At 43.5% G+C, this 25,657-nt stretch overlaps 1 protein-coding gene across 1 annotated transcript in view; it reads right to left on the reverse strand.

Moving 5' to 3' along the window:
• The window catches only part of asap1b (ArfGAP with SH3 domain, ankyrin repeat and PH domain 1b), a 49,217-nt gene that overhangs the window by 12,897 nt on the left and 10,663 nt on the right, over positions 1–25,657 (reverse strand). Inside the window, 16 exon segments of the mRNA XM_035142262.2 lie at positions 18–109; positions 346–479; positions 2,847–3,013; positions 5,176–5,224; positions 5,511–5,598; positions 7,384–7,412; positions 7,415–7,452; positions 7,575–7,675; positions 8,721–8,807; positions 9,042–9,117; positions 11,012–11,097; positions 13,975–14,104; positions 14,328–14,377; positions 14,820–14,894; positions 17,151–17,296; positions 19,006–19,078. Of these exon segments, the coding sequence (XP_034998153.2) occupies positions 18–109; positions 346–479; positions 2,847–3,013; positions 5,176–5,224; positions 5,511–5,598; positions 7,384–7,412; positions 7,415–7,452; positions 7,575–7,675; positions 8,721–8,807; positions 9,042–9,117; positions 11,012–11,097; positions 13,975–14,104; positions 14,328–14,377; positions 14,820–14,894; positions 17,151–17,296; positions 19,006–19,078 (1,421 nt within the window).

The following is a 25,657-nucleotide window of genomic DNA, read 5'->3' on the forward strand; positions in this document are numbered from 1 at the left end:
ACCCTGAGAGGACTTACATGTCACTAGAGGGAGTGGGCTTTGGTGTAGGGGAAGTGAGGTTTCCCTCCATGATCTCATTGAAACTACTGTTCCCTACATTCTTGGCCAGCTGGGGGAGAAAGAGGGAAAAATCAGTCATGTTAAAAAGCAGAGCAGCATCAGAGCCAGATGAGCGCGGAGTGAGACGCCCTCCTGCTTTAGGAACCACATTCTGTGCCATCCTCAGTTTCCATGACTCCTTCGCTGTTGCTAATGTTTCGCAGGAGATGGAAATAGAAGAGGGCCTGGACTTCTGCCTCTAACAAAGACTACTCACTCACACGTTCGAGCGATTCTCTGACTCACCAAGAGTTCGGAGGTCCCCAGCTTGTCGAGCTCCATGGACTGGATGCGGGAGATGTGGACCCCCATCTCTCGGTGGATGCCAGAGCACTCGATGCAGGTGAGGATCCCCAGGTTGGTGGAAAGCCACTTTGGGTCTAGAGACAAAGACGACATATAAAAACACACGTCAGCTTCCTGCAGTGTAGAGTTTCCGCTGTAGTCGGTGGGATTGTGAGTGGAGCGGGTGTAGGTCCAGGAAAACTTTTTCAATTTGGATACGTGTCTCACACCAGGTGCCACTAACAGCTCGAAGCTCCAGATACAGCGAGATACGATAGCTTGAATACCCAGAATCTATTTATATTGCAGTCAGGGAACATGGTCAAATAAAGATTAAAAAAAAATGATATATACCGAATGAAAAAGCTTAAGTTTTTCCAGCAATAAAAAGCATCCGTCATGCTCCTCAGTGAAAATAGATTTTGTGGCCATGTTGTATCGTGGCCCTGAAAAGCTGCTGCGAGTGGAGGAATTGGTTTCTCTGTGTTTCTATTGATTCATTCCGGTGTGATTGTTGAACCCAGGAGAAAAAGCCTCGACATAAGCTATTACACTTAAACTGTGAGGAACTGACATCAAAAACCACAGACAACGTTTATCAATAGATGAAAAGTTTTCTGATTCAAAACTTCTCTGAAGCTTTGTGGTCACGTTCTACACTTTCTACTTTTGATCGCTGTGCTTGGGGAACAAGAAAAATATAGGTTTATCAGCTTTGCTTGATTTTATTTGTTTTGGGTTGCATTTTTTTTAAAATTTAAGATAAACCAAATTTGGCACATCCTGTAGAGATACACAAATCCGACCCCAGAAATTCATTTCAATAAACGGAAAGGATGTACTTGTGGATGTAGCATTTCATTTTCCTGCCACGGCCCTGCATTCTAATCGTGTGTCATTGATTGAGGCTAGCACATGGGCTAACAGCTCGAGGCTACATTCCTGACAGCAAACAACGGCACTGATTAAAATAAACAACACTTCAATCCCAGTCTGATCTTCGTCAGGTCAAATATTTGATATTTGAGGTCATGTAATCTTGTGTCAGCTGATGAAACGTGAGACCACATGAACCTTGAAAATGACGTGGATGCTTCACACAAGCTAATTTATTGACCGCCTGGATTGATTTTATTGGCATTTCAAAAAATAGATATTTCAGACAACTCAAGGACTGGCACTAACAGTGACCTCAGTCACATCGTACACAAGGAGGCAGATAAAGTCTGTTGTGTAACCTAGGCAAAGCTGCTAGACGTAGCAGCAGGGACTTCTCGCGGTGCGCTCTGAACCGCTGTATCGACCACCATCACAGCCCCGGTGCTCTGATGCAATCTGGGAGATTTAAACCGGCGATAAACACAAAGCTCGGCCGTGTTGGTTGTGAGCTCAGTGATGCTGCAAGGTGAATGATGTCGTTCTGTCTCACTCTGACAAGTGAATACCGAGCAGCAGAGGACGGTGGAAACGTCAGGTGGCAGTTTCAACACGCGCATTTACCCAGCACAATGAACAGATGCGAGCTGCTGACAGGCCGCAAAGTGCATGTTGAGCATGATGACTGGATGCATGGTGACCTCTATAGCTGCTTAATGCTAAAGCTGCAAAGCTGGGTGTTATAGACAGAGATCCTGAGAGAATATCAAATAAGATGGAGTCGTCCTCTTTCCACTCGAAGCAGAGGGAACAAAGAGGCGGCGACCTCTGCGAGTCATTACGATGACCTTTGCCGTACTGGGGCGTCATCTCCTGTGATTTGATGAGGTAAAACAACAGAAAGCAAACAACCTTATCCCACATCTGGTGGTGATACTACTGAAACCATGTATACGCAGAAACAAGCGAACAGACGTGACAAATGACCTCCCCTTTCTGCAGATTTCAGGAGTCGACAAAGCGTGTGTGACTTATGTCAGAACATGATGTAATGATGTTGCTTCTCAAAGCGTAGAAATGTTTTTTTTCCCCCTCCCGTCGGTCCGAGCTGCTGTGTGTGTTTGTGTTGACGTAGGGGAATGTGAGTGAGTGTGTGTGTATGTGTGTGTGTGCTAAGTGTCAGAGGGCCTGAATGTCTACCCTCTTAAGTGCTGAGTCTTTGCTTCCAAATGTGGGGGAGGACCGAGATGGGATTGTGTCCTGAATGCTAACAACACTAGTGCACGTACATGCACGCTCTTGTTTATTAAAGGCTGCTGGTGAAGGCGCAGTGCAGCTTGTTCCATTGCCGTCTCCCCAGTGGCTGTGACATTACAGAAATCCAGATTGCTGCGTGGGATTAAATAAAACAGTGGCTCACAGTTGAATGTGAAAATGCTGAAGTGACGCTGTTTGTCCTTTTCCCGTAACAAGGTGAGCGATGACGAAGCACAAAACAGGAGGAGGGTGTGTGTATGTAGATATATTTTCAAACCTGTCTGGACACACACACACACACACACACACACACACACACACACACACACCTGCAGCTCCGCAGTCACAGCAGATTTCGTTGCCTGGCATGCGCAGCACGTCCTCTATGATGGCTTTAGTGAGATCCTCCAATCCGTCTTCGCCTCCGCTGCTCTGCCCACCACGGAACGCCATGTTCAACGCCTCCTCCTTACTGTTGGTCAGCACCGAGATCCAACTGCAGGAGGAAACACACCATGAAGGGAGATGAAGCTGGAACGAGGGAGTATTTGTCCTTGTTGCTTAAACCGACAACTTTAACATGATTAAGATGATTAGAAATAAATATTGTGAGTGAGGTAAATTTCCATAAACCCAAAGACCCAATATATTCTTTATTAAACACAATCATAAATAAATCTTAAGCAAAAACTTCTGAGGCAATAAACTACAAAAACTCCTCTTTAACTTAACAGTTTTTAATATTTCTTTATTTTTATTTCTGTTTGCTGGCATGGCTTTTTTTTAAATAATTAGGTGTATTAAAATCTCAAAGCTAAATCGGTTTGATTCTTCAAAGGTGTTTTGTGCCTGCAGATTCATTTCCTTTGAAAAGGTGGAACACACACAGATGTATTCACAGACACTGTTGTTCATTAAGAATCACACAGGAAACACTGCAGCGGCCTTTCAAACATGGCCTCCTGCAGCTCACTACACGGTGCAATCTGCTCCTACACTCTACCCACTGAACCGGCCCACGCTCACACCTACACACACACACCTACACACACAACACACAGAGAGTGGGCTTTATGAGCCTGACGTCAGCAGTTCCTCTGTCACTGTTTGTAAAGCCAGAGGCCAGACAGGGAGTGGGCACACAGACTGATGTGTTAGATTGTCTGTTTATCAATAAGTGTGAAAAAACAAAGATATTTTAATCTGCAGATGCGTAGGTGTGCAGCTGCTGAGCCTAAGCACTTTTGTGTTTACATTACAATACGCTCCCAGCCTAATTGAAGGGGAGCATGATTGCCTAAAGCAGGAGCCCTATGAAGCACTAAATATTTGATGGAAAATTCCCATGAAGAGGCTGCGGCTGCTGCAGCTGGAGGTGCGTGACAGAGCGGGCGGCGAGGAGCAGAGGGCTGGATCCCAGAGGACGACATGTACATGGAGGAGTGTTCAAGCAGCACTGAACCAGGCAGCACAACCACAGGAAGGATAAAAAACTAAGTTCCCGTCATCAGAGGAGGAACATGCGGAGGACTGAAGTGTCAGAAATCAAAGAGTGTTTCAACTCGAGAGCGCTTTAGTCCAGACAGCTCAAGAAGATTCAGTGTGATTGAATTCAGTTTTCTTTCAATGATTCAGTGTGTGTTTGTCCCGAGAAGCAACACAGTTTACGTGTTATTTCATCATTTTGACTCTTGTGAATGTGTTGAATGAGGCTTTATGGTTCCATTAGCCTTGTCTTAAACGTACATACTCACTTACAATAGAGCTGAAACATCTTCTTTTCTATGTTTTACATAAATGCAAACTCAATCATTTTGGTTGGTTTGACAACAGAAGCAGCTTGAAGGCATAATCTTGGGCTTTAAGAAATTTAAACTGGTATTTTTCACAGTTTGAAGTCAGTTACTTGACCAGATAACCAGTAGATCAGCTGAAAATGTTAACAAATCTGGTCGCAGCCCTAATTAACATTTAATTTAGAAGCAAGTGCAAAATGTTAATCTTAGTTTTCAAACAGATTAATTTATTAAAAGTATTCAAATTGATGCAGCAGAACAAGAGCTATTGCCTTATTTATTTTTTACCCACAATGCAACTCAGCAGCTGAGAGTTCAGCTCATGTTATGCTAATAGAAGCTAATGTCGCATCGAGCTGCTGCTGTTGATCTGCAGCAGCCAGGAAAAAACTTTACTTATTGGTTCATAGAATGTGATTCTGCTTGCGTTTGTATGTATAATAAAACCTTGGTTGAATGTTGAACTGTCCCAGTAATCTGTGTCTGTGTGTTCCTACCGATTTATGTGCATGTGTGTGTGAGTGTGAAAAAACTGGTTGAGATTGACCACAAATTCAACCGCTGCCCTCTCAGCCTCTAACTCTCAACTGTCCCTCTGCTCGTCACAAAGTAAAACACATCCTGGCTTCAGGGATGACAACGACACGACCCACTGTCCGCCAACCAACCTCTGCGGTAGGTGACGGCTTTCTAAGTGAATAAATAGATTTGGGTGAAAGGAAACGAAAAGTCATAGGAAACGAAAAGTCTCTTTCGACTTCGCAAGGAGTGCAAAACTCACAAACCTCAGGAACTAAGAGTAAAAGCTCTTTTTACTGTGGTTGATGTATTTGTCTGTGCCAGGTTACTCTGAAGTACTCACATGACAAACTCTTGCTCATCCTCAGCTTGGAAATGATATGTCCGATTATCTGTGGAAAACAGAAACCACGACGTTAAGTAAGCTTTGTAATGAGAATCATCAGACAGCACACTGTTGACTAATCAAATATAAGACTTGTCATGTGATAGCTGTTGTATAACTTTCTAAAAATGTTCTTTTCTACAAAACTGTGTTGAATAACCACAGATTATTTTTCCTTGATGTTTTTGTTTAATAAACTCCTTCCCAACGTTCGGAATGCTAATGTGTAACTTTACGTAACTGATCCATTCTGGCACGAACAGTGTGTGTGTGTGTGTGTGTGTTAAACTTACGAGAAATGAGATCAAAGCACTTCCTGTCCTCTGTGCTGGGTTTGACCTGGCAGGTGAGCAGGTTGAGTTTGACCGGCTGCCTGTTGGACTGCAAACGTAAACAGATTCAGGATTACAAAGACGGCCCCTTCACGATAAGACATTCAATCCCGACAATGCACAATATTAGACACTGAACGCTCTTTATGATTAATGCAAAGATTTCTAATACAGAACCCAAAGGTATCAACTGTTCATTGTATGAAATGTCAGAAAATAGTGAAAAAAGCTCATCAGAATTTCCCAGGACACAAGGAGACGTCTTCAAATTGATTTGTTTTGTCCAACAACCAAAGAAAACGGTGAAAAAAGCAAAAGATCCTCATGTTCAAGAGGTTAGAAAATGCATATTGTTGACATTTTTTCTAGAGACCGACCAATTTATTGATTAGATGATAAAATCCATCGATACAAGCCTTTCACAGACAAAGGTATCTGCGTTTATGTTTGCCGATATGCACCACTATGACAACCTTTATTTTACAGAATAAACAATGCAGAAAAGATATTAATATTAATGTATTAATGTTTATAAAAGTATCTGCATCAGCTCTCTCTTTTATAACGATAAAGAAACTTGCATTAATCGATCATTAAAATGGCTGTCGACTTTATATTCATAATTCATCAACATCACTGCCATTATCCAAATATAAACCTAAGATATTGAATTATTCACTAAATCAAAGCTACAAACCCGTCAAACTGTTGAACAACAATCTGACCTCAAGGCTTTTCTGGTGCCCATTTGGAAGCTGGGCCGTGCTGGCTGGCTGGGCTGTGTGCTGTAATAATGGGCCCAGTTGGCACATGCACACGGAGCATTGTCTCCTGCCAGTACTGTGCCAGAGGAGAGGCCGGGGCACGTGCTAATGAAACGCTAACAGGCTATGACGAGCCTCGGAGCCCTGCTGGCCCGCTGCCGTCCCACCATGTCAAACGAGAGTCACCAAGAGTTCAGCTGCCGCGAGGGCTGAAGAAAAAATAAACTTGGATTGGTGGTAGATGGGGAGAATTGATTAGAAGCTCTTGTCTAACTACAACCCAGCGGGTCAGACTGTACAGAGTGAGGTTAAAGATTTAGTCGCTTTCAAACGGAAACCTTTCATTTTCTATCTGAGGCAACCACTTCCCCTGAGCCTCTTCCAGCGCACACACAGGAATGATGTCACGTTCGAGGCAGCAGCTGGGTGAAGGTTAAACATCGCGCTCTAACACTGAGTCTATAAAAGCCGCTAATGTGAAGAATGAAACTGCACAGGTCAGGATCATTTTTGCGCTGCCAGAGCTGATCCTTCTGGCAGATGAGTTTGAATGAGGATGACTGTTTTTTGGTTTGCAGGCCCGAGGAAGATCCATGTGGAGTTGAAACCGACGAATGAATGAGTCTCAGATTTTCTCTTCAATTATTTGTCCTGGGATTTCTTATTTCCAGAAGATTTACACAAGAAAAGAGAGGAAATCACACTGAGCTGTTTCTCTGCTGCTGCTGCAGAGCGGAGACAATGCTATAGACGTGACAGCGTATACAGTACGCTCGCACTCGCTCCGAGATGAGTCACCGAGGCGCAGCGGGCGGAGGGGGGAGGGGTGGTGGTGGGGGAGCTCGGTGGTTGAGGAAGAGGGGGTTGGGGGGCACTGTTGCCATGACAACCCATCTATGTCAATTCCACTCTTGAAGCCTCCAGATTGAGAAAGACCAACACAACCTTTTCCAAATGATGATGCTCTCCCTTTGATTCACATAGTTACTTGTGGGAGGGGGTCAGGGAGTTTGTGTGTCTGTGTGTGTGTCTGTGTGTGTGTGTGTGTGTGTGTGTGTGTATATACTCACTGTGGCATGAGAGATGGTGAGCATGCCCCCTTCACTGAGCACTGCCTCCTCTGCCACACCTTCCTTAGTCTGCGTGAGAGAGGGGTACACACATTAGTGAAGGGGCTGTCGTGTCTTTGGTGTTTAAATGTTAATGCAACACGTTCTGTTCGGTGCAGCGTTCTGAAACAATGGCCGTGTTCTCCACTCACCCGTCACTCTTCTTCAGCAGATAGCCTTTCTTCTCACTGCCAAACTCCTTGTTTCCCTGCAGCTGGTGCATGCTGTATCCACCCTGCTTACTCTGAGAGTCCTGCGCAAACGCAAATGAAACAATGTCAAACACTAAGCATGCACAGAGGAGGTATGTAAAGACATGCATCACAGACACAGACACAGACACAGACACAGACACAGACACACAACAAACTGACATCCAAAGTACAGGGTCTCTTCTCAAAAACAAAGTGAGAGTGCTAACAGAAGATGAGAATCTACAGGGCATGCACTTTAACACCTCTAAAGGGCCAAACAGTCAAGCATAATAGACAGATGCCAGCATGCTCCACATGCACCAGCACTTACTCTTCTAGACTTGATTCCAGACAAGCAGAAGGCAGAGGGGGGAGATAGAGGGAAGAGGTGTGAAAGATCCAGTTCAGGTGCAGGCGGTGGGTGTGAAAAATTGTGTGTTGCCCGCCCCGTGTGCTCACTGAAATCTACCATCTCTCCTTTCAAATAGTTTGTGCTATTAGCTAGAGAAGCTACAGGAGGTGTGAATGAAATGTGAAAGGCTCTATAGGTTGTTTCATGCAGAACAGTGAACTGAGAGTGTGAAAGTGTGAACTGAGGGGATGGTGGGAAATCTAAACGATATACCAGCCTGTGCAGATAAATAAAACCAGGGTTGGCTGTGTTTTGAATGTGTGTGTGTGTGTGTGTGTGTGTGTGTGTGTGTGTGTGTGTGTGTGTGTGTGTGTGTGTGTGTGTGTGTGCGTGTGCGTGTGCGTGTGTGTGTGTGTTAAGTCTGGCAGTGAGTGGCTCTCCACTGAGCAGCCAGTGAGGCACAACACTGGTCACCAGCAAAGCCTACCACACACTGGCTACCAGCATGGTACAGCACTGGGCACTCGCTCTGTGCTGCAGGAGGCAAGCTCCAAACCGGGTAGTGGCCCGAGTGGGAGCGTGTGCGTGGTCAGACATGGAGAAGGGGGTTTTAAATAAGACTGGAATGGCTGACTCGTGCCTACCCTGACGGTGTTAAGCCAACTATATGTCTGTTTGAGCTGGTGCAGTCGGAATATCACCTGCTACGAGTAAAGATTTGGCCTTGGTGTGTGTGGGTGTGAGCTGCCTACCTCCTTCTGGTCCAGCTGGAGGGAGGACTTGATCAGATCTCGCAGGGCAGTCAACTGCTTCTTCTCCTCGTCCTGAGTTTGTTTAATCTGTGGAGAAAATAAAGCTATGTTGAGGAAGAAATACACCAAAGCTGTTTTCAGACTCTGGAAAACTGCCCGGACCCAATTTTCCTGACTCTGAATTTCACATATGAAGAACGCAGCAGGAAACAAAAGGACAATTCTCAAAAACATCAACTGTGATTCTGCTGAGAAAAACAAAACCAAATCTGGAGGATGCAGTTGTTGGAAGAGGTGAGAAGGTGAAGGACGAGTATTTACATTGTAGAGATCAGCTGCCAGCTTCTCGATGTACTGCTTCAGCTTATCCGCCGTCTTCAAGCCATCCTGAAAGAAACTGCAGAACAGAGGAACGTGTGAGTCTCACTGACATTAACATTCACTGGAATAAATATGAGGCACATCAGTAATTTACGGGAACTACTCTGCAAATGTCAGGCGTCACAATCCGCTCTTCTTGGCTGCGATGAAGGTCACACAGAGAGGAACTGCTGCAGTTTATGTTTAATGTATAGACCGATTCCGTCTGGCACCTTTGCCTCTTGGCACAGAAAATCATGGCTGGCCGAGTCTGAAGGAAATTTGCAGAGATGCTTAGCGCATCCTGAAATCAATTACAGATCTGTGAGTGGTGCACACCTCGAATGCAGCGCTGCGGCTGCAAATCACCACTAATGACCTCCCCCTTTCTCTCTCTCTCCTCCCACTGACCACTACTCTCTTCCTCTTCTACCATACATCTCCTTTCCTCATTTCATTACATGCTCTTTCGCCTCTTTTGTGCTTGTTGTCTTTTACTCCCCTCCCAGTCCACCCAGCTCTCCATTAGAGACGTTCCGATACTTAGCCAGCATTAGGTCGCCAGGTCGGATCACGCGCAAATGTATGTACCGACCCAATACCAAGTCTTTAAAGTATATGAGTTTCATCCAGATACAACTGCAATTTTCTTTTGCTATGCTATGTATTTGTACTTCTAAGGGTTTAACCTGACTCAGGCCATATAGCAAGGATAGCAACTATCGCTTCCATACAGTGTTAGTAGCACACAAATGTTAAAATAGACATTGAATTATTAAAAAGTTATTTTTTAAATGCACTGGTATCGGATTGTTACTCTGTTTTGGACGATTCTCAAAGTCCCGGGATCTGAATCACTATCAGATAGGAAAAAATGGTATCTGAACATCTCGACTCCTCATATCAAGTGTCAGAAAGTTTAAGTGTTTATAATGCAGGTTGTTTACTGTGCTATACATCTACAGAACGACTAAACTTTCGTTGATGATGACATTTTTTCTCTAGCAAAATCTGGGAAATGCAGAGTGTCATTTAGGGTCGATGAGTGAGAGCCTCCGTGATCTTTAGAAATTACTTAACAGAAATCACACCCTCACACGCTTTGAGCTCGGCTGAAAGTAAACACAGAAAGCAGCCCCCTGGGAATCTCTGTAGCTGAATCACCAGCCCTATTCATGCTCTTTCATCTTGGAAAGAGACTGTGGTTCGGCATGCGAGAGAAGTAATAACAAACACGAGGAGATGGCTCATGCCTGCGAGTTTCAGGATCGCATTTACTGCGAACCTTGAAGTTTTGAGATGTGAGCAAGATGTTAACAGACACCAAATTCTGCTGTTATTGCTTTACTTTCTGAATGAAATGATCTGGACCGTAAAATTAACGCAAACTTTCTAATTATCTCCATCTTTTCTCGGCTGTAAGCAATCACACACTCAGCTCTCCAATCCGCTGCATTTATGCCTCTAATCCATCACCGGTGCAGCTTCTCTATCCATCGAGTCCCAGGTTGAACAGATTAACAGGGAAGTATATTGTTTTGTCCCGGTGTTATGACAGGACCTAGCAACGCTGACAGAGAATTTGTCATCCTGTGACGGGGCGTTCTGAGTTGCGATTCTGGCACGAAGCGCATCCACTTATTTACCCACCAAACCCCACAGCTGTCAGAACACATCTGTATGAGGACCTGTGCATATTTATGAGAGCTATATATATACACACACACACACAAACACACGCACACACACAATGATGCACCACTTAAGATCTGAGAAACATTAAGTGATAGGAAATTGAAATCTAGAGCTGCAAAGAGAGAGAGATGACCTTTTTCCCTGGAGTGGTGTGTTATCCACTTCTCCTTGGGTTTGATGCACATTACAGGAGAGATTCGCAAAATCAGGTTTGGGGGGATTAAGGTGGTACTTACTTGCACTGTGCGTGGTAATACTTGATCAGGTTCTGGAGGAGGTCCACCCCTTTCTTTGTCTTGATCTCATTGACTTTGATCAGGTACTGCAAGATAAAGAGAGGTGCAGAGTTCATCAACGAGTTGAAATTCAAGTTGCTTCGATCGTTTTTCATGTGGCAATGATGTTACACAGAGAGAAGAGACTCTGCTTTGCCGTATGTACTCTCTGCATTATGCTAATCACATCTGAGTGAGTGCCCCGTGAAGCCTTTCATGTACGAGCGAGGACGGCCTCGGCACTCTGGGAGTGGGGACAAGACTGGTAAACACAGAAGAAAACGCCTTGTAGTACAAGAGAATACCGTCGCTCTGCTTTGATCTAAATAAAGTTTCAAAAGGGTGAGGAAAAATATTTTATATTAGCATTATGAAGAAAAGAGAGGGAGAAGCCTCCGGAGGAAGTGCTTTGTCGGCGCCGTCTGGGTGTCTGAGGATTCAAAACAAATGTCTTCAGACGCCGCTCCCACTAAACAAACGAATAAAAGATAATCATAATCGGAGTTAATCCCACAGTGGGCCAATCCACAGAGATTTACAAAGAGTCACGGCTAAAGACCACTTTCAGCTCCGCAGTCAAATTAAAACTACTAAAGCGTTGTTAAGCTTCAGTTCCCAACACACAGTTTAAATTTACGTATAACATGTATGTGGATTCATGGGTTCATACGTGTCTGTGTGTGTGTGCATCAATGTGTTTATGCATGCATGTGCTGTCCCTTTGTCTGCCTGACTGTGCTCGCTGGACGGGAGATTATCCACATTTTGTCTGAGCCTTGTGTGGGTTCAGTGTTTTGAAGAGCGCTGCCGCATGTGCATGTTTGAACTCTTTTGTGTGAATGAGCAGCGACGCTCAAACTGCTGCCGTGTCTGGGCGGAATATAATGCAGCCCGCTGATCCCTGCCTTTCCGCACTCCTTCGCTGACGGCGTAGGATGAAAAGGGTGAGAGAGTGAGAGCATCCTGTAATCTGGTGATTGAGTAACATGGTGAGAGAGAGCGAGAGAGCGAGAGAGCGTGAGAGCGAGAGAGTGCACGCAACACAGAGAAATGAGGTTAAGTGGGATGAACAGATTGTGCCACTGACTGCAGCAACTGCCCCGCACACAACAACAGCAGCAGTGATATGTCCAGCCAGGATGACTGTTGATTTAGGATATCTCTGATGTTTGTGATTACTCTGTCTCCTCTGTGTTACTGGCAGCTTCAGAAATATTAATTAATCTCAAAAACATGTCTCTTACGTAAGACAAAGTAGGATAAATTGAATAAATGCCTCAGATAGAGAGAGATATGGATAAAATGTCAGTTTATAAAGTGTTCCAGCTGCTACTAACATCCTGTGAAAGGGTTTTAAACCGAGCAACCACACTACTTAGCAATTAGCATTAGCATCCTCAGAGCTATCAGAAGGAGAAATTAAAATAAATGGCTTTGCTTTGGTCTGGATCAGATTAATACTCTGACAAATATTTAATGAATTTGATTTGTAGCCAGCCTGTGAAGTAGCTAGAATAACAATGGAAGCATGTTAAGATGCATCAAGATGGCGGGAGAGAAACGTGCTGCATTGAGTTCACATAACCAACAGCAGGAGAGGAACCATTGGTCCATTATGCAATTTTGGTATAAAAGAAAAAAGTCCTAACAGGATAAAACAGTGAAGAAGGCGTAGGCGTTGCCGCCCACCACCAGAGAGGGTTTTGGCAAAGCACAGTGAGCTCTAACAGTTTGTTCTGATTCTCTCGGGCACATAAAGAGCTCTCTTTGGTTTTGCACTTAATTCCAACTGTCACTTTTCTTTAAGTACGGCCTTTGGGATTAACTAAAAAACAACAAAAAACAACAGTGTCGCCACAGACTTGAAGGGAGACAAGTTTGCAGAAACAATGGAACATCTGAAAACACTTCAATTAAAAGGCAAACAGTTTGAGTGTTTATGAGCTGTCAGCTGCTCAAATATTTAAAATGTACTCGTCACGTGTCATTAGACTGTGAGTGTTGTGTTTTCTTAATCTTACCCACTGACTTTCAATCATTGTCCAGTGTTGAGGACGACAAGTAGAGACTGGTGAAGTACGTACCATCCTCATGAATTAAGTTCATGCACAAGTGTTGCAGCTATCCTTTAAATTATTCAAATCATCTAAGAGGGGAAAAAGTCAACTATATTAAACTCTAGTTCAATATTATTAGTAAAAGACATGTTATCGTTTAACAATAAATAAATATTCATGATGAATATCAAAAAACAGCATTTTTAAAAAGAACATAAAACCAGGAAGGCCAGTGTGAATGACAGATCCATGGGTTTGAAGGTTAGGCCAGTAAACTAAATACAGTTTATAATACTATGAAAATTGATTTTACAATTCTGGTTTTAAAAAAAAACTACCGTTCCCAAGGAGACTGCAGCTCTAATGCAGGATAACTGCAAAGCACACACGGCTGTGATACATTCCAAGACCTGGATAACTGCTCGGCTGCTTAATTACAGCTCAAACTGCCACATCAATTGTGTTTTTGGCTCCATTTACACCAGGTAATAAAACCTGATAATGAAGTCTGATCCATCTGTCTTTATTACTGTTATTCATTAACAATCTCCTCATCGTAATTCTGCCTGCACTTTTATCACATCTTAATGTGCAAATAGCAGTGGACGGGCATAGGCACGCTCAGGAGCTCTTGCTTGCTACTGATACTACTTGTAGTTTTTTTCTGGGCAACCTTTCAACTTACTGGGCGGTTATTTATCTCAAGAGTGACGTCACACGAAATAGAAAGAATTCACAGCTGAGATCTGATCATAATGAGAGACAGACCACCTCCACTTTGCTTCAGTGGCCACAGTGTGTCACTGTATGTGGTCTGGCTGTTAATGCAGCTCTTAATGAGGTCAACAGTCACACTTCACTACCTACCTCGCACATCTGGAGCTGAAAGAGACGCCGCTCCTTCTCCATCTCCTCAGCGATCTCAGCCCCGGTGATCTCGGTGCGGATCATCCCGTGCTGCTTGGCGTGCTCTCGCTTCTCCTTCTCTATCTTTGTACTGACACAGAGGAGAGAACAAATCAATAGATGAATGTGCTTCTCCTTTTCACATGTTCTTGACTTTGTGTGTAGGCTTGTGACTTCTACAACGGTTCCTGGAGGAGCCAAACTAAATGATTGCATGTTACTAACACTGTTTGATCCATTATTCAGAACACGACAATGAACGAGGTGATGCAAATATGCAGGATTAAAACAGCAGACTTTAATTATCCACTTACAACTTGGCCTCGTAGTCCTTCCATGCTTTGTCAAAGGGCTTCTTAATGTCCTGCAGAAACACAGGAGGGCAAGCATCAGCAAACTACAAAGAGGGTCAGCATGGGAACCATGTTGTTTGCAGAGTTGGATCGCTACCAGAGACGCAGCACATGCCTCACTCCGCTCACGATTTATTCCCTGGACGCACAGCAAGTGACTGCTCCCCTTCCTTGTACTCGAACATCAGGGGTCCATGACCCAGTTACTTGCCACTAACCTCAGGCACAACATGGAGGCGGTGTTTATTTCTCCAAGATTTACAGTGTGATCTTAAAGCAACAAAAGAGCTGAACCCCTAACTCCCCCATCTCTCGTCTAACTCCCTCTTACTCACATGCACTAAGAGTTAGATAGAGAGGTGTGCAGATGAGGGATCTATTTTTCCTTGGCCCACTGCTGAAACGTGTCATGGGGGGGGGGGGCCCCGAAAAGGTCAAGCAAGAGACTCTTACCCCTTTCACGCCTTTCAGATCGCCCTTCAGCAGCGAGTCCAGGGTGAAGATCACATTGTGGCTGAGGCTCTGGAGCTGAAAGACGACACAGAGAAAAGGAGGACAGGAGTTATAATTTGGTTCTTGTCACAAGCAAACACAGGCAACACATCATAAAACAGTGTGAGATGTACATATATTTAAGGGATGAACAAAAACCATGAAAAGACAGAAACGTCTGAAAAGCTGAAGCTTGATATAACAAATTCAAGTAAATCAAGCTGCCATTTATATATAGTACTTGTCACTCCAGCTGGTTTTTAGCCAGTATTTAAACATCAGGCAGGTAACAGAGCAACCTAATACAGTGAAGGGTCTTATTTCTGGAATCTACATCCATTATTCACTCTCCCTCTTCGCTCTGTTTTTGGTCTCCACCAACTCCTGAGCTGCACTATGTTCACTCAACGAACTTTGTTTGCAGATTGGTGGTGGAGAGGTGGCGTACACTGGGTTTATCATCTTATTTAATTTTTTTACAGCTCTACTGTTGCTGTAAATGACGAGAGACAGGGAAACCAACACTAAAGTAAAGTTTTGGTGCAGAAAAACCAAAACAATAAGCTGAAAGACACAAAAACGTTTTGTTTGGTTGAGGGAAACTGCAGAATCATTCATGTGCGTCCTTCCACATTACATTTAATCATCTGATATATTGCCAATATAAAATATTGATTAGTGAGGCCACTGATAGCCGAATGGTTCGGGCACACTCTGTATGCCTGGTGCAGCCGGCCGGCTCCTGGCTGGCCGGCTGCGTGTTTCTCCTCTACTATCTACCAGTTTCCTGTCTTCTTCAATGTCTCTATCAAAATAAAACAAGAACAAAAATGCCAAAAAAGCTCTACTTTCAAAATAGTGATTAGTGCAGCTTTAATCTTAAGTAGGGGCTTGAAGGATAGAGTGCCACAGTCAAGTTGTTGTTTTGGCTTTTTTAAATGAGTTTCTTGACAATGAGCAAAGTCTCTGTTAACACCAGCGTCATCTTTTAACCTGTAGAGCAGTGCATCATCACATTCCTGCTGATTGAAGAAAACATAATAGCAAAAACAGCACAAGTGCAAGTTGGGTCTTTTGAGGAATTAGCAAAAGCTGAACGCTGCCAGCAGCTCGGGTTGCCACAGCTATGCTCAGCAGCTCTAACCATCAGGATCAGCAAGGTCATTTACAACACTACTAAGCATTTAAGTCCCTGTTGTCCGCACAGACACACAGCGGCGGTCAAGGAAGTAAACAACACTTAATGGGCGCTAATGTGCTTCTTAAGTGCCTGTCTTGCATATGGCCAACGTCAGAATCAATCTTCAACTGGACAAGTGCCGGACTACTCTAACAGCCCATCCTGGAAACTGTTAATGTCTCCTTCGCTTTCTCATTCAATACGATTCTCCGAAGCACAGGGGAAGGTGCAGAAAGGCTGGAGCCAACATGGACCGAAATCCTTACATTTAAGCCAGAAAACACATGTAGGACATCGAGGACAAGCATTATTCATCAATACTAATTTGTAGAGCATGAGCATACCAGCAGCCCGGAGGGCTAATTTATCGAAGTCTGCGCACTCGCTCGATAAAATACTCAAAACGGAAATGACAGGAGTCAAAAGAGAGGAAAAAGAAGAGATCGAGAGGAATGAACAGAGATAATTTCACCGTCCCGCAAAATATGTAGGTAGCACCGACATGTGGCTGATATGAGGAGGTTTCCAAATTGTCACACACAGATATAGACACAGACACAGTTTGTCCTAGTGCTGCCAAGTGCACTTATGGAGTCTAATCTCGCTGTCGGCCACACAGGCAGGACTGTCTCTTCTTCCAACAGCAATCCCTCACAGAGGATTCACACAGGACACAACATTCAACAGAGACGTGGGGGAAACAGGGGAAATCCACAGCGGGCGGATAAGAGCCTTGACTGGAAAAAAGAAATACAAGACTCAGAGGTAGATTTATTGACTGTCAGCTGTACTGTCTGGCTGTGGTGATTCTTTTTAAAGGTGTACAGACATAAGAAAACCTCTTGATCACCTGCAGACAAACAGATACAACTATCACCCTTTACCTTAAACCACAACCTTTAACCTAATGTAAAGCTAATCCCAAACCGTAAAGCCAAATCCTAAACCACTTATCCGAGCGTAGACAGGGAGAATAAACTCTCTCTGGAGAATGATCCTCTTTCTGTCCACGTGAAAGAAGAGCAGCCACGATGGCAGTTAGCGTTCAGTAGGACAGGCTCCCTAAGACGTTCCTTTTAATTATAGCCCCAGTGTTGACATGCTGGACTCACCAGGTTCTTCAGCAGGGCGGACAGCTCCTTGGTGAGGGAGGAGAACTTGACAAAGGCCGTCCCCAGGTCAGGGTTGTCCCGGCTGATGAAGTTGCTGCCGAATTTGTCCAGAGCGTGGGCGTAGTTCTCTTCATTTTGAACGTGGTCTGAGGGAAAGAGAGGTCAAGCAGTGATAAATATACCTGCCAGAACATGTGATAAGCTCAAGATTAGTATGAAATGTATATATGATCCTAACTGGAGTTCTCTGCACAAAAAATGTGGTGAGATGAAATGAAAAAGAAGAGAAAGAAAATATTTCTTTAATATCACTTTTTGTTCTGAAAAGCTAGATGGTCATGTTGACACAGATGTGGCAGAAACCTTCAGCGGAAAGTTTCCCTCATCAGTGCAGCGACACGAGCGAATCAATAACAGACACATGAGACCTCAACCCATGATTTTCATCGTGAGTCAAACAGCAGCATCCATCCGTCCTCGTCATTAACTCAGAATTTGAGAGAAGCTGGAGGGACAGACAAGTTTAGACTGATGCCAAATCTGGACAAGAGTCCTGGGAGGGAGGTCAGGTGAGACGAGCGCCGTGGAGCTGATTCCTGCAGCAGCAGCCATTTTTAACCTTAGTTATACCGGAAACTCAAATAGAGTCCAAACAGGGCTGTAGTTTCCATTGAGGACAAATAACCCTTGTATTGTTTCTTTCTTTTGTTTCTCCTTTATATTTTCTGTATTCCTGGGTATTTAGCGTTTTTACGAATCTGTGGGGTCGAAATTTTATGGGGCCAACAAAAAATTTTATATATATAAGACTCAATATTTCTAACTATCATGAGATAGCCTCAAGATAACCTTACATTTTTTATAAAATAAACCGCTGTCTGCTGTTACTGTGAAGCTGTCGCAAAAAAGAACTACTATAATTAAGTTCTTGTCACCGGAGTTAATTCGGAAAACTAGACGTGTTATTTTCTTGCATTTTCTCCAGAGGACCATTTTTTTATTTTTTAAAGCCTTAATGGAACAAAACGGAGCCTCAGCCTCAGCGAGCTGTTGAATGAGGAGTTGCAGACGACGAACTGCTGCACACCTCCGACTCCTCAGCAAGCGAACTCCTTCTGCCGTGTGCAGCGTGAACTCTGATTGCAGGAGACGTGATGGAAAAGGGCAAATTATAGGCCGACTTCCTTTTTTTTAAAACAAAGGGAGTTTGTTTGGCTGCAACATAAACAGACGAGCCACTCACTCTCCTGTTGTATTTCTGACAAAGAAGTTGATTCTGGAGAGAATTTGGGCGCTGAAGTCTTAAACTATATTTGCCAAATCAACGAGGAGTTAAATCTTTGACTGAATGAATAAATTTCTCTTTTCCTTTAAAAAATCATACAGTATTTGTCTCACACCAAAAATAACTACTTTAACAAGCAGATAACGTGTCAGACAGTAAACGTAGAACTGCTCCAGGCGTTTCTCTAGAGGTCACAACGAGACTAAACTCTTTCTGGGGAGAACAAACAAACGTTTTTGTGTGTGTGTGTGTGTGTGTGTGTGTGTGTGTGTGTGAACAAACATCTGAAACTGTCAATTTACTGGGAGGAGTGTGCTCTCTGAAGAATTCAGTGGAAAATTACTGAGGATCCATGTCACAGCAACGGGCAAAACAAACTCAGGTGTTGGTTTCTGGGACAATGTGGATACGCACGCACACAAAACACCATCTGTCCCAAAAAAGCCAATGTTCCAGACAAAAAAAAAAAAAAGAAGAGAAATCCTGCGTTTTCCAATGGGGGTTTTATTTGGAGGTGGTTGTGAACGTGTAACCAACATTCAGTGTTGATCTAGAAACAGTATGTCTCACCTTGTCCTGAATTGTAGATGGCCTTCACTGATTTCTTCACCTTCTGCAGGGAGGTTCGATCCTGGTCCAACGCCTGAGGAAAGAGGAGGAGACCACATGAAAAAACAGCAAAACAATTTTTAGAAATTCAAAGCCTTAGTTTTAATGAAGTAGCAAATGTCACGAACTTAGGGCGTCAGAGCTGATATTTGCTCAGTGATTCAAAGCATTCACGTTCCTTGAAACTAGACAGAGTGCTCACAATACAGCGCTTGACCTGAATATGGCATGAATCATTATTTCAACACTGCTGACTGCAGGAGAAAAACCCTCCGTGTTCCCCATTAGCCAAAGCAAATAGGCAGCGTTTCCAATTTTATCGCGCTTAGGTTATTTATTCTGATACAATGAAACATATAAATGCAGGAGAGATAAACCGCTGAGCGAGTGTGAGAATTAATTATCTGTCCCACTTTCCTTTCAGAGATTAATGCTCACAGTTCAGAAACCTAAGCACCAGGGAGTTCGTATAATGACCAATAAAAATTAAAATAAACTATTCAGTGTTTCCCTTTACGTGAGCGGGCCACCCAGGTATGTTAACACACACCAAAGTATGTTTAGTTTTGTATTTTAAGTGAAAGACGTCACCCGCGAACAATTCTCTAGTTGACAGTTAATATCTTAAATTGAGTGAAATGTTTAATATTTATTTACTACATCCAGTATACTTCATAGCCTTTTTTTTTTATTGTAAACCTTTCTTATTTTTATATTTACTATATCCCATTTTTATTCCAGTAGTCTTTTCTTCTTATTATTATCTAGATGACCTGTTTCTGTTGAACACCATGAGTTTATCAATTTCACTCTAGCAATTTTCTTCTTTACCAATTGTATTTTTGGTTGTTTTATTTGTAATAACAGAAGAATCTGCAGCAGATATAAACCTTCTGAGAGACTTTAGTCGTTTTCAAATACTTTTACCTGCAATGATTATAGTTATAGTTTTCAGAGTGAAATCAAATGCTTGAAAGCCTCTCTGTTCTGTATTGTGATTTATTTACCATGTGTATGAACCGCTGTGACCAGATTAACGGCTGAGCAACTATACAAATAACTCAACAATCCCGGAGACATTTCTCTGCTCGCTGCACATCAGCAACATGAAAATCACCTGTCATACTGAGCGCCATCTGCCCAATATGATTTAATTTACTGCAGGAGAGGCTGAGACAGGAACAGTGTACACAACCATCACAACCACACAGAACCTGCCTCGAACAAATGGTTTCAAATCTGAGCCGGTATTGGTGCTCGTCACAATCAATTCTTCCTGAGGGAACAAACATTTCATATCCAGCCCATTCTAACCACAGGGATACCAACCATAACTCTGCCATGTTTGATCATAATAGATGATAAACACCAGCAAAAACACCATTACGTCAAGGTCAGCCGGTTAACAACAGAGAGACACACACACACACACACACAACAGCGGGCTAATTAAATTTCACAACATAATTAAGCTGTCCTTGCCTTCCCCTGGACAGTTTTACATGGCTCTCCCCCAATTATGGCAGCAGACATTTGTTGCCGCCGGGCCCGTTCTGCCAGGCCAGAGCCTTTTGATCCCCCCTGCACATGGAGCAGACCTCTACTCATACTGCTTAGCCCCGTGTCTGTTTACCTACACAGGCACAAGATGAAGATTTAATGGCACCATTATTACCTCTGTATATCATTTTGATAATTGCTATATTGAAAATCTTCAAACAGAATGAAAACATTCTCGAAGGACAAAAAACTTCACTCAGATCTTAAAGGTTATTTGTAGGGGAACAGCCTTCGTTTAAAGATGAACAAAGCATCTCCACTTCCTCCCACTATCAGGAAATTGAGTCAAAATATGCCATCTTGTGCATTTTTGTTCTTAAATCTGCAAAGTATTGATCAGGGATGGAGCCTCGGTAGTTTGTTCCCACTGATAAACACGCTCAACCAATCGTGAGTCAGTCTCAGCTGTCAATCATGAGGTTTCATGACATTTCTGTAGCATCAACTCCTAACTAATTAAAACCAAACTTATTGAAATAGCACTTGAACAAACACTGGTGTGATAAGAAGTACCTGAAATGACAAAAAAACATGTTTGGGAAAAATGTATTTGACACATTGGACTTTTTGGTCCACTAACATGGAGGAGGCGTATCTTATGACCAATACTGCAGCCAGCCACCAGGGGCCTATCCAGATGATTCGGCTTCACTTTTAGGAGTCATCCCCAAACAACAATGTCTAAATAAAATAGATTTATGTTTTACTATTGTCATTGTATTCTTTTTCTGTCTCTCAGTATTAATAATATGATGGATTTCTCTTTGGCTTATAATCTGATCTTTCCCAGAGTTGGAACAATAGATCTGTGGATAAACAGAAAGTCTATTGGCAACAATTTGATAATTCGATGAAAGATCGAATCGCTCATTGGCTGTCATCTTTCAAACGGAAATGACAGCCAGTGTCCAGCTGCTTCAATGCGATGATTTGCTGCTTCTCTCTGTTTGTGTTTTTACTTTATTCTATGACTGTAAACTGAATATCTTTGGGTTTTGATCAACACAAGATGCTGAGGACTTACTCATACACTCTGGGAAACGGTGATGGAGATTTGTCATTACTTAAAAAACTATGTAATTAATCAAGACAATCAACAGCACACTAATCTATGAATGTCTTTTAAAAGCTGAAGGAGAATAAATCAATTTCTTACATGTGATTACATGTGTTATACCACAAAAGTCACAGATTAAATCCCCGTAACAGCCAGCGCATGTTCTAACAAGCTATGTTTTCTCTCGGCTTTCCTCTTTGCAACTCCCCAAAAAGTGCCTTTGTCACTCCGTCCGAGTCCGTCGGCAGTGAAACCCCTTCCAAAGTAGATCTGTGATTATTCAGAGGTTGTAGTACCGTGTGCTGATTAGGATGAGGAGCACAACACACGGGCTGAGCAGGCAGATTGACCTTTGTGGGGCTCATGCTGAGAGCAGCTGGCACCGCCACCCAAGGGTCACCCGTAATCCACTCTGTCTGTGCTCTTAATTAAATATTCGGCCGCTACGTGAATAGGCTTTAAAAAGATTCACTTTCTTTTTGTTACACTGTCCATACATCCTCATATTGTTACACCTGATTAGGTAGCTGCTTTAGATTAGATGTCAAGGCCGAGTGCATTCATTCAAAATCCCGAACAAATTCATACAGAAGATAAATGATAAATTTATTCTCGTTGGCCGGTACAATGTAACTGGGAGAGATGGTTTGCTGAAGCTGTTTTCTCTCAGCTTTTCAAGGGGCAAAAAAATAAAGGAAATCAATGAAATAGCGCTGTCTTGGCACACAGTCTTTGCAAACCCTTGGCAACAGGCAAGAATGCATCTGAACTCTGCTTTCCAAGGGGCTGACAACTATTGAATATAGTCAAAGGATTGTTTTTTATCTCGCAGCAGCCAATTGCGAGATCCCACTCTACCCAGGGGGATTAGCTAGCGTGACAATGCCAAAACATCTGCGGCCATTTGTCTCTCCACCCAAACAGGAAAGTGATGCATGCGGACGATTTATTCAGCGCTGCTGAGAAAATGAAGCGAGGAATAAAGTATGTTCCGTCATCATGTGCTATTCCCCTGAGGAATATCTCCCTTGAAGAGCCATTTGTGCTGTGAAAGTCAACATGTCAGTGTCAGAATGCTTTTATGCCCAAGTCCGTCAGAGATGGAGCCAAAGAGGTCAATGGCCAATTAACGGGGGTGAAGATGAGTGACCATGCATGACGCCTCAGTATGAAGAGATTGTGTTGCTACTCAGCACCAAAGACTGAAATGACTGTACCTAAAACATCTTAAACTATAAACTAGGGGGATTTCATCTCGTTTTGAGTATTAATACTAGTATCAATCAAAAAAGACCTTCTGTCCACTATCAATAAAGGAAAAATGTCCAGACAATGTCCCCACTTAAGAAACAAGACAATTAAAGATACAAACAAAACACAAGAAAATCCCCCAACCAACATGTGACCTCATGTGACCAATGGGGTTAATAGGCTGATTGCTAGTCACCGAAAAAACACAGAAAACGGGGGGGAAACTGGTGTCTGAAGCGACTGGGCATCACTGACTGGACACTGTCTCAACTTCACACTTCCTGCCCGAGGCCTTATCCTCCCCCGGCAGCCCTGCCGTTTCCCCTGCAGCCGTCCTTTGACAGGAAGCAGGAAGCGGCCAAGCTTGACAGTGTCCTGTCCTGGGTCGGCAGCACTCCGTCTAATGACACCAACAGCTCTCCGCTGACAGCTGAGGAGTAAAAACAACGCTGTCTGGCTGCCGGGGAAGTGTTTCTCTTGATTCGCTGATCCACTCAAGATTCCTGCTCTGTCACTTTCATGGCCTGTTAAGTCCTCACTTCCTCCCTGAACTCTCCCTCCCCAGCTCAGCTCCTCCTGCAGCTCGGCATTTGGCATCACACCGGGCGGACGATTTCTGCAGTTACCAAGGAGACGTGATCTGGCCGTCTTGCGCGTCGGCTCAACATTCTTCACTGCGGAGATCGCAGGAAGCTGCTCTGACTAACCAGTTTGTCATCAGCTCTCTGGGACTCAGTTGTGCCACTGTGGCAAAATCTACTGTGCACCCAGCAGAGACGGACACTAGCTCTTAGAGGAGCTTAAATGCTAATTATTTCCTGGAAGAAGAAAACAGGAAGTGGCACATTTATCCATGGACTTGAGCTAAAAATTCTCTGCAGTGGAATATTTACAACAAAAGTGACTGAGCAGCGTTCACTTTCTAGGTTTTATTTCTGCCTTTTGGTGAACAAATGAAGTTCCTCTGTGGCTTCAATCAAACAATGGCTACTACAAAAATACAAGAAAATTAGGAAAATAACGCAACTCTTGCTTGTTCTGTCCAAACGAAGAACTCACAGAAAAGATAAGTCTGTGTGTCATTTAGATTGTTTTTTTTTCTGTTGAGTCTATGTGGCATGAGTCAAGCAGGAAGGGTGGGGAGTCGTTTTCATTGGCAGGAAACAAATGCACATCCCTTTCTCTGGGCCTGCGGAATGGGAAAAATGAGAGGATGTAACGTTTCCAAAAGCAGCTGAGGTCACATGGCCTGTTTGCCTCACACACACACACACACACGGGCACACACACAAACACACACACACACGCACACGGGCACATAGGCACACACAAGGTAGTGAAACAGAGTGAACAACTGCCAGTGGTTTTGGTTTTGGTTAAGAGGTGCATCAGGGCGACCACATGACCAGTGTACTGTATCTGACATGCTGGCAACTGAAATAAAAAGGATTAGGTGAGACGACATCTTTTTCAGAGTTAGAAGTTAAAGGTCCAAACATGAACATGAAATCATTGTTTTTCTGAATGGGATTCTGCAGGAACCAAGCTTTTGCATCATCATGCTCAAAATAAACACAATATTTCATGATCTATAGCAACAATACTGAAAGTCCTGCAATTCAAAACTCACTTGAGTCCATAATTCATCCACTTACTCGCATTTTTAACTAATCCATTAGGCAGGATGGAGTCACAAGGGAGAATCCAGCTTTGCAGCTACAGACGGTAAAAGGTCAACAAAGAGAATTTACACAAACTGACTCTTGTATTTTCATCAATTTCCTCCAAATATTATTGTGTCTACCCCGATAACATGGATGGATGCTACGTTCACAAAGTTCACTGAGTCTCTATGACTGTAGGTTGTTTATGTGCTAAACATAGAGTTAAAGGTGGAGGAAACGACAGCTCTCAAAAAGTGAAGCAGATCTTTTTTTTTTTATCACCCTCCTTGTGGCTGACGCCCCCTCCATGTTATTTAGAGAGAGTTTCTGTCATTGTAGGTAGTTGTTATCACACTTATATACGTTCAAGTGTTCATGTTTCGGGTCATTTGGGTTTAATTGGTTATTTGATGTGATAAAAACAGGGTGATTGACGGATGGAACTGACTCGTGATTGGTCGAGCTCGTGTATTGGCCCCGACCCCGATACTGCCGTCTCCTCTCCAGGATCACTACTGCACAGAATCTGGCTCCGTATCCAGAATATTTTGGCTCCATATTTGTACAGCGGGAGGAAGTGTAGAGATGTCGTCCATCTTTATTTAGAGTCTCTTGAAACATGGAAAATCACCAGTAGATAGCTGCTCTAATTAGCTTGAATGCATTTATCGGTTATAGAAACCTTGACCTGCTAATGTATTGGCCACCGAGAGACGTCGATACAAGTCAGTCATTACTCCATTATCTACTGCTGCGATTGGCTTCCAGCTCTGGCCTCCCTGAGAGAGAGGAGCTGCTCAGCCGAGAGCTTCTCTGTGGTGAGTTTGGCGAGGTCACGTGATGGATAAAAGCCGACTCTCCGAGCTGCGAGGCCGCCGACTCCTTGCAGCACGTCTCCGGAGACTCGATGCGGGAGGCAAATGCGTGAGTCGAGCAAAGAGTCAAGCCGTGCACGCAGCAGTGCTACATTCACACATCATCTGGCAACTTCCCTCTGTGGTGCTTGCTCTCACTCAGCCCACCACTTCGAGCTGTGTGAGTGTTCTCACAATTACGCCCACACACTGCTGCAGCAGACTCA

Source organism: Hippoglossus stenolepis, chromosome 19 (assembly GCF_022539355.2).
Source record: "Hippoglossus stenolepis isolate QCI-W04-F060 chromosome 19, HSTE1.2, whole genome shotgun sequence".
Taxonomy (NCBI): domain Eukaryota; kingdom Metazoa; phylum Chordata; class Actinopteri; order Pleuronectiformes; family Pleuronectidae; genus Hippoglossus; species Hippoglossus stenolepis.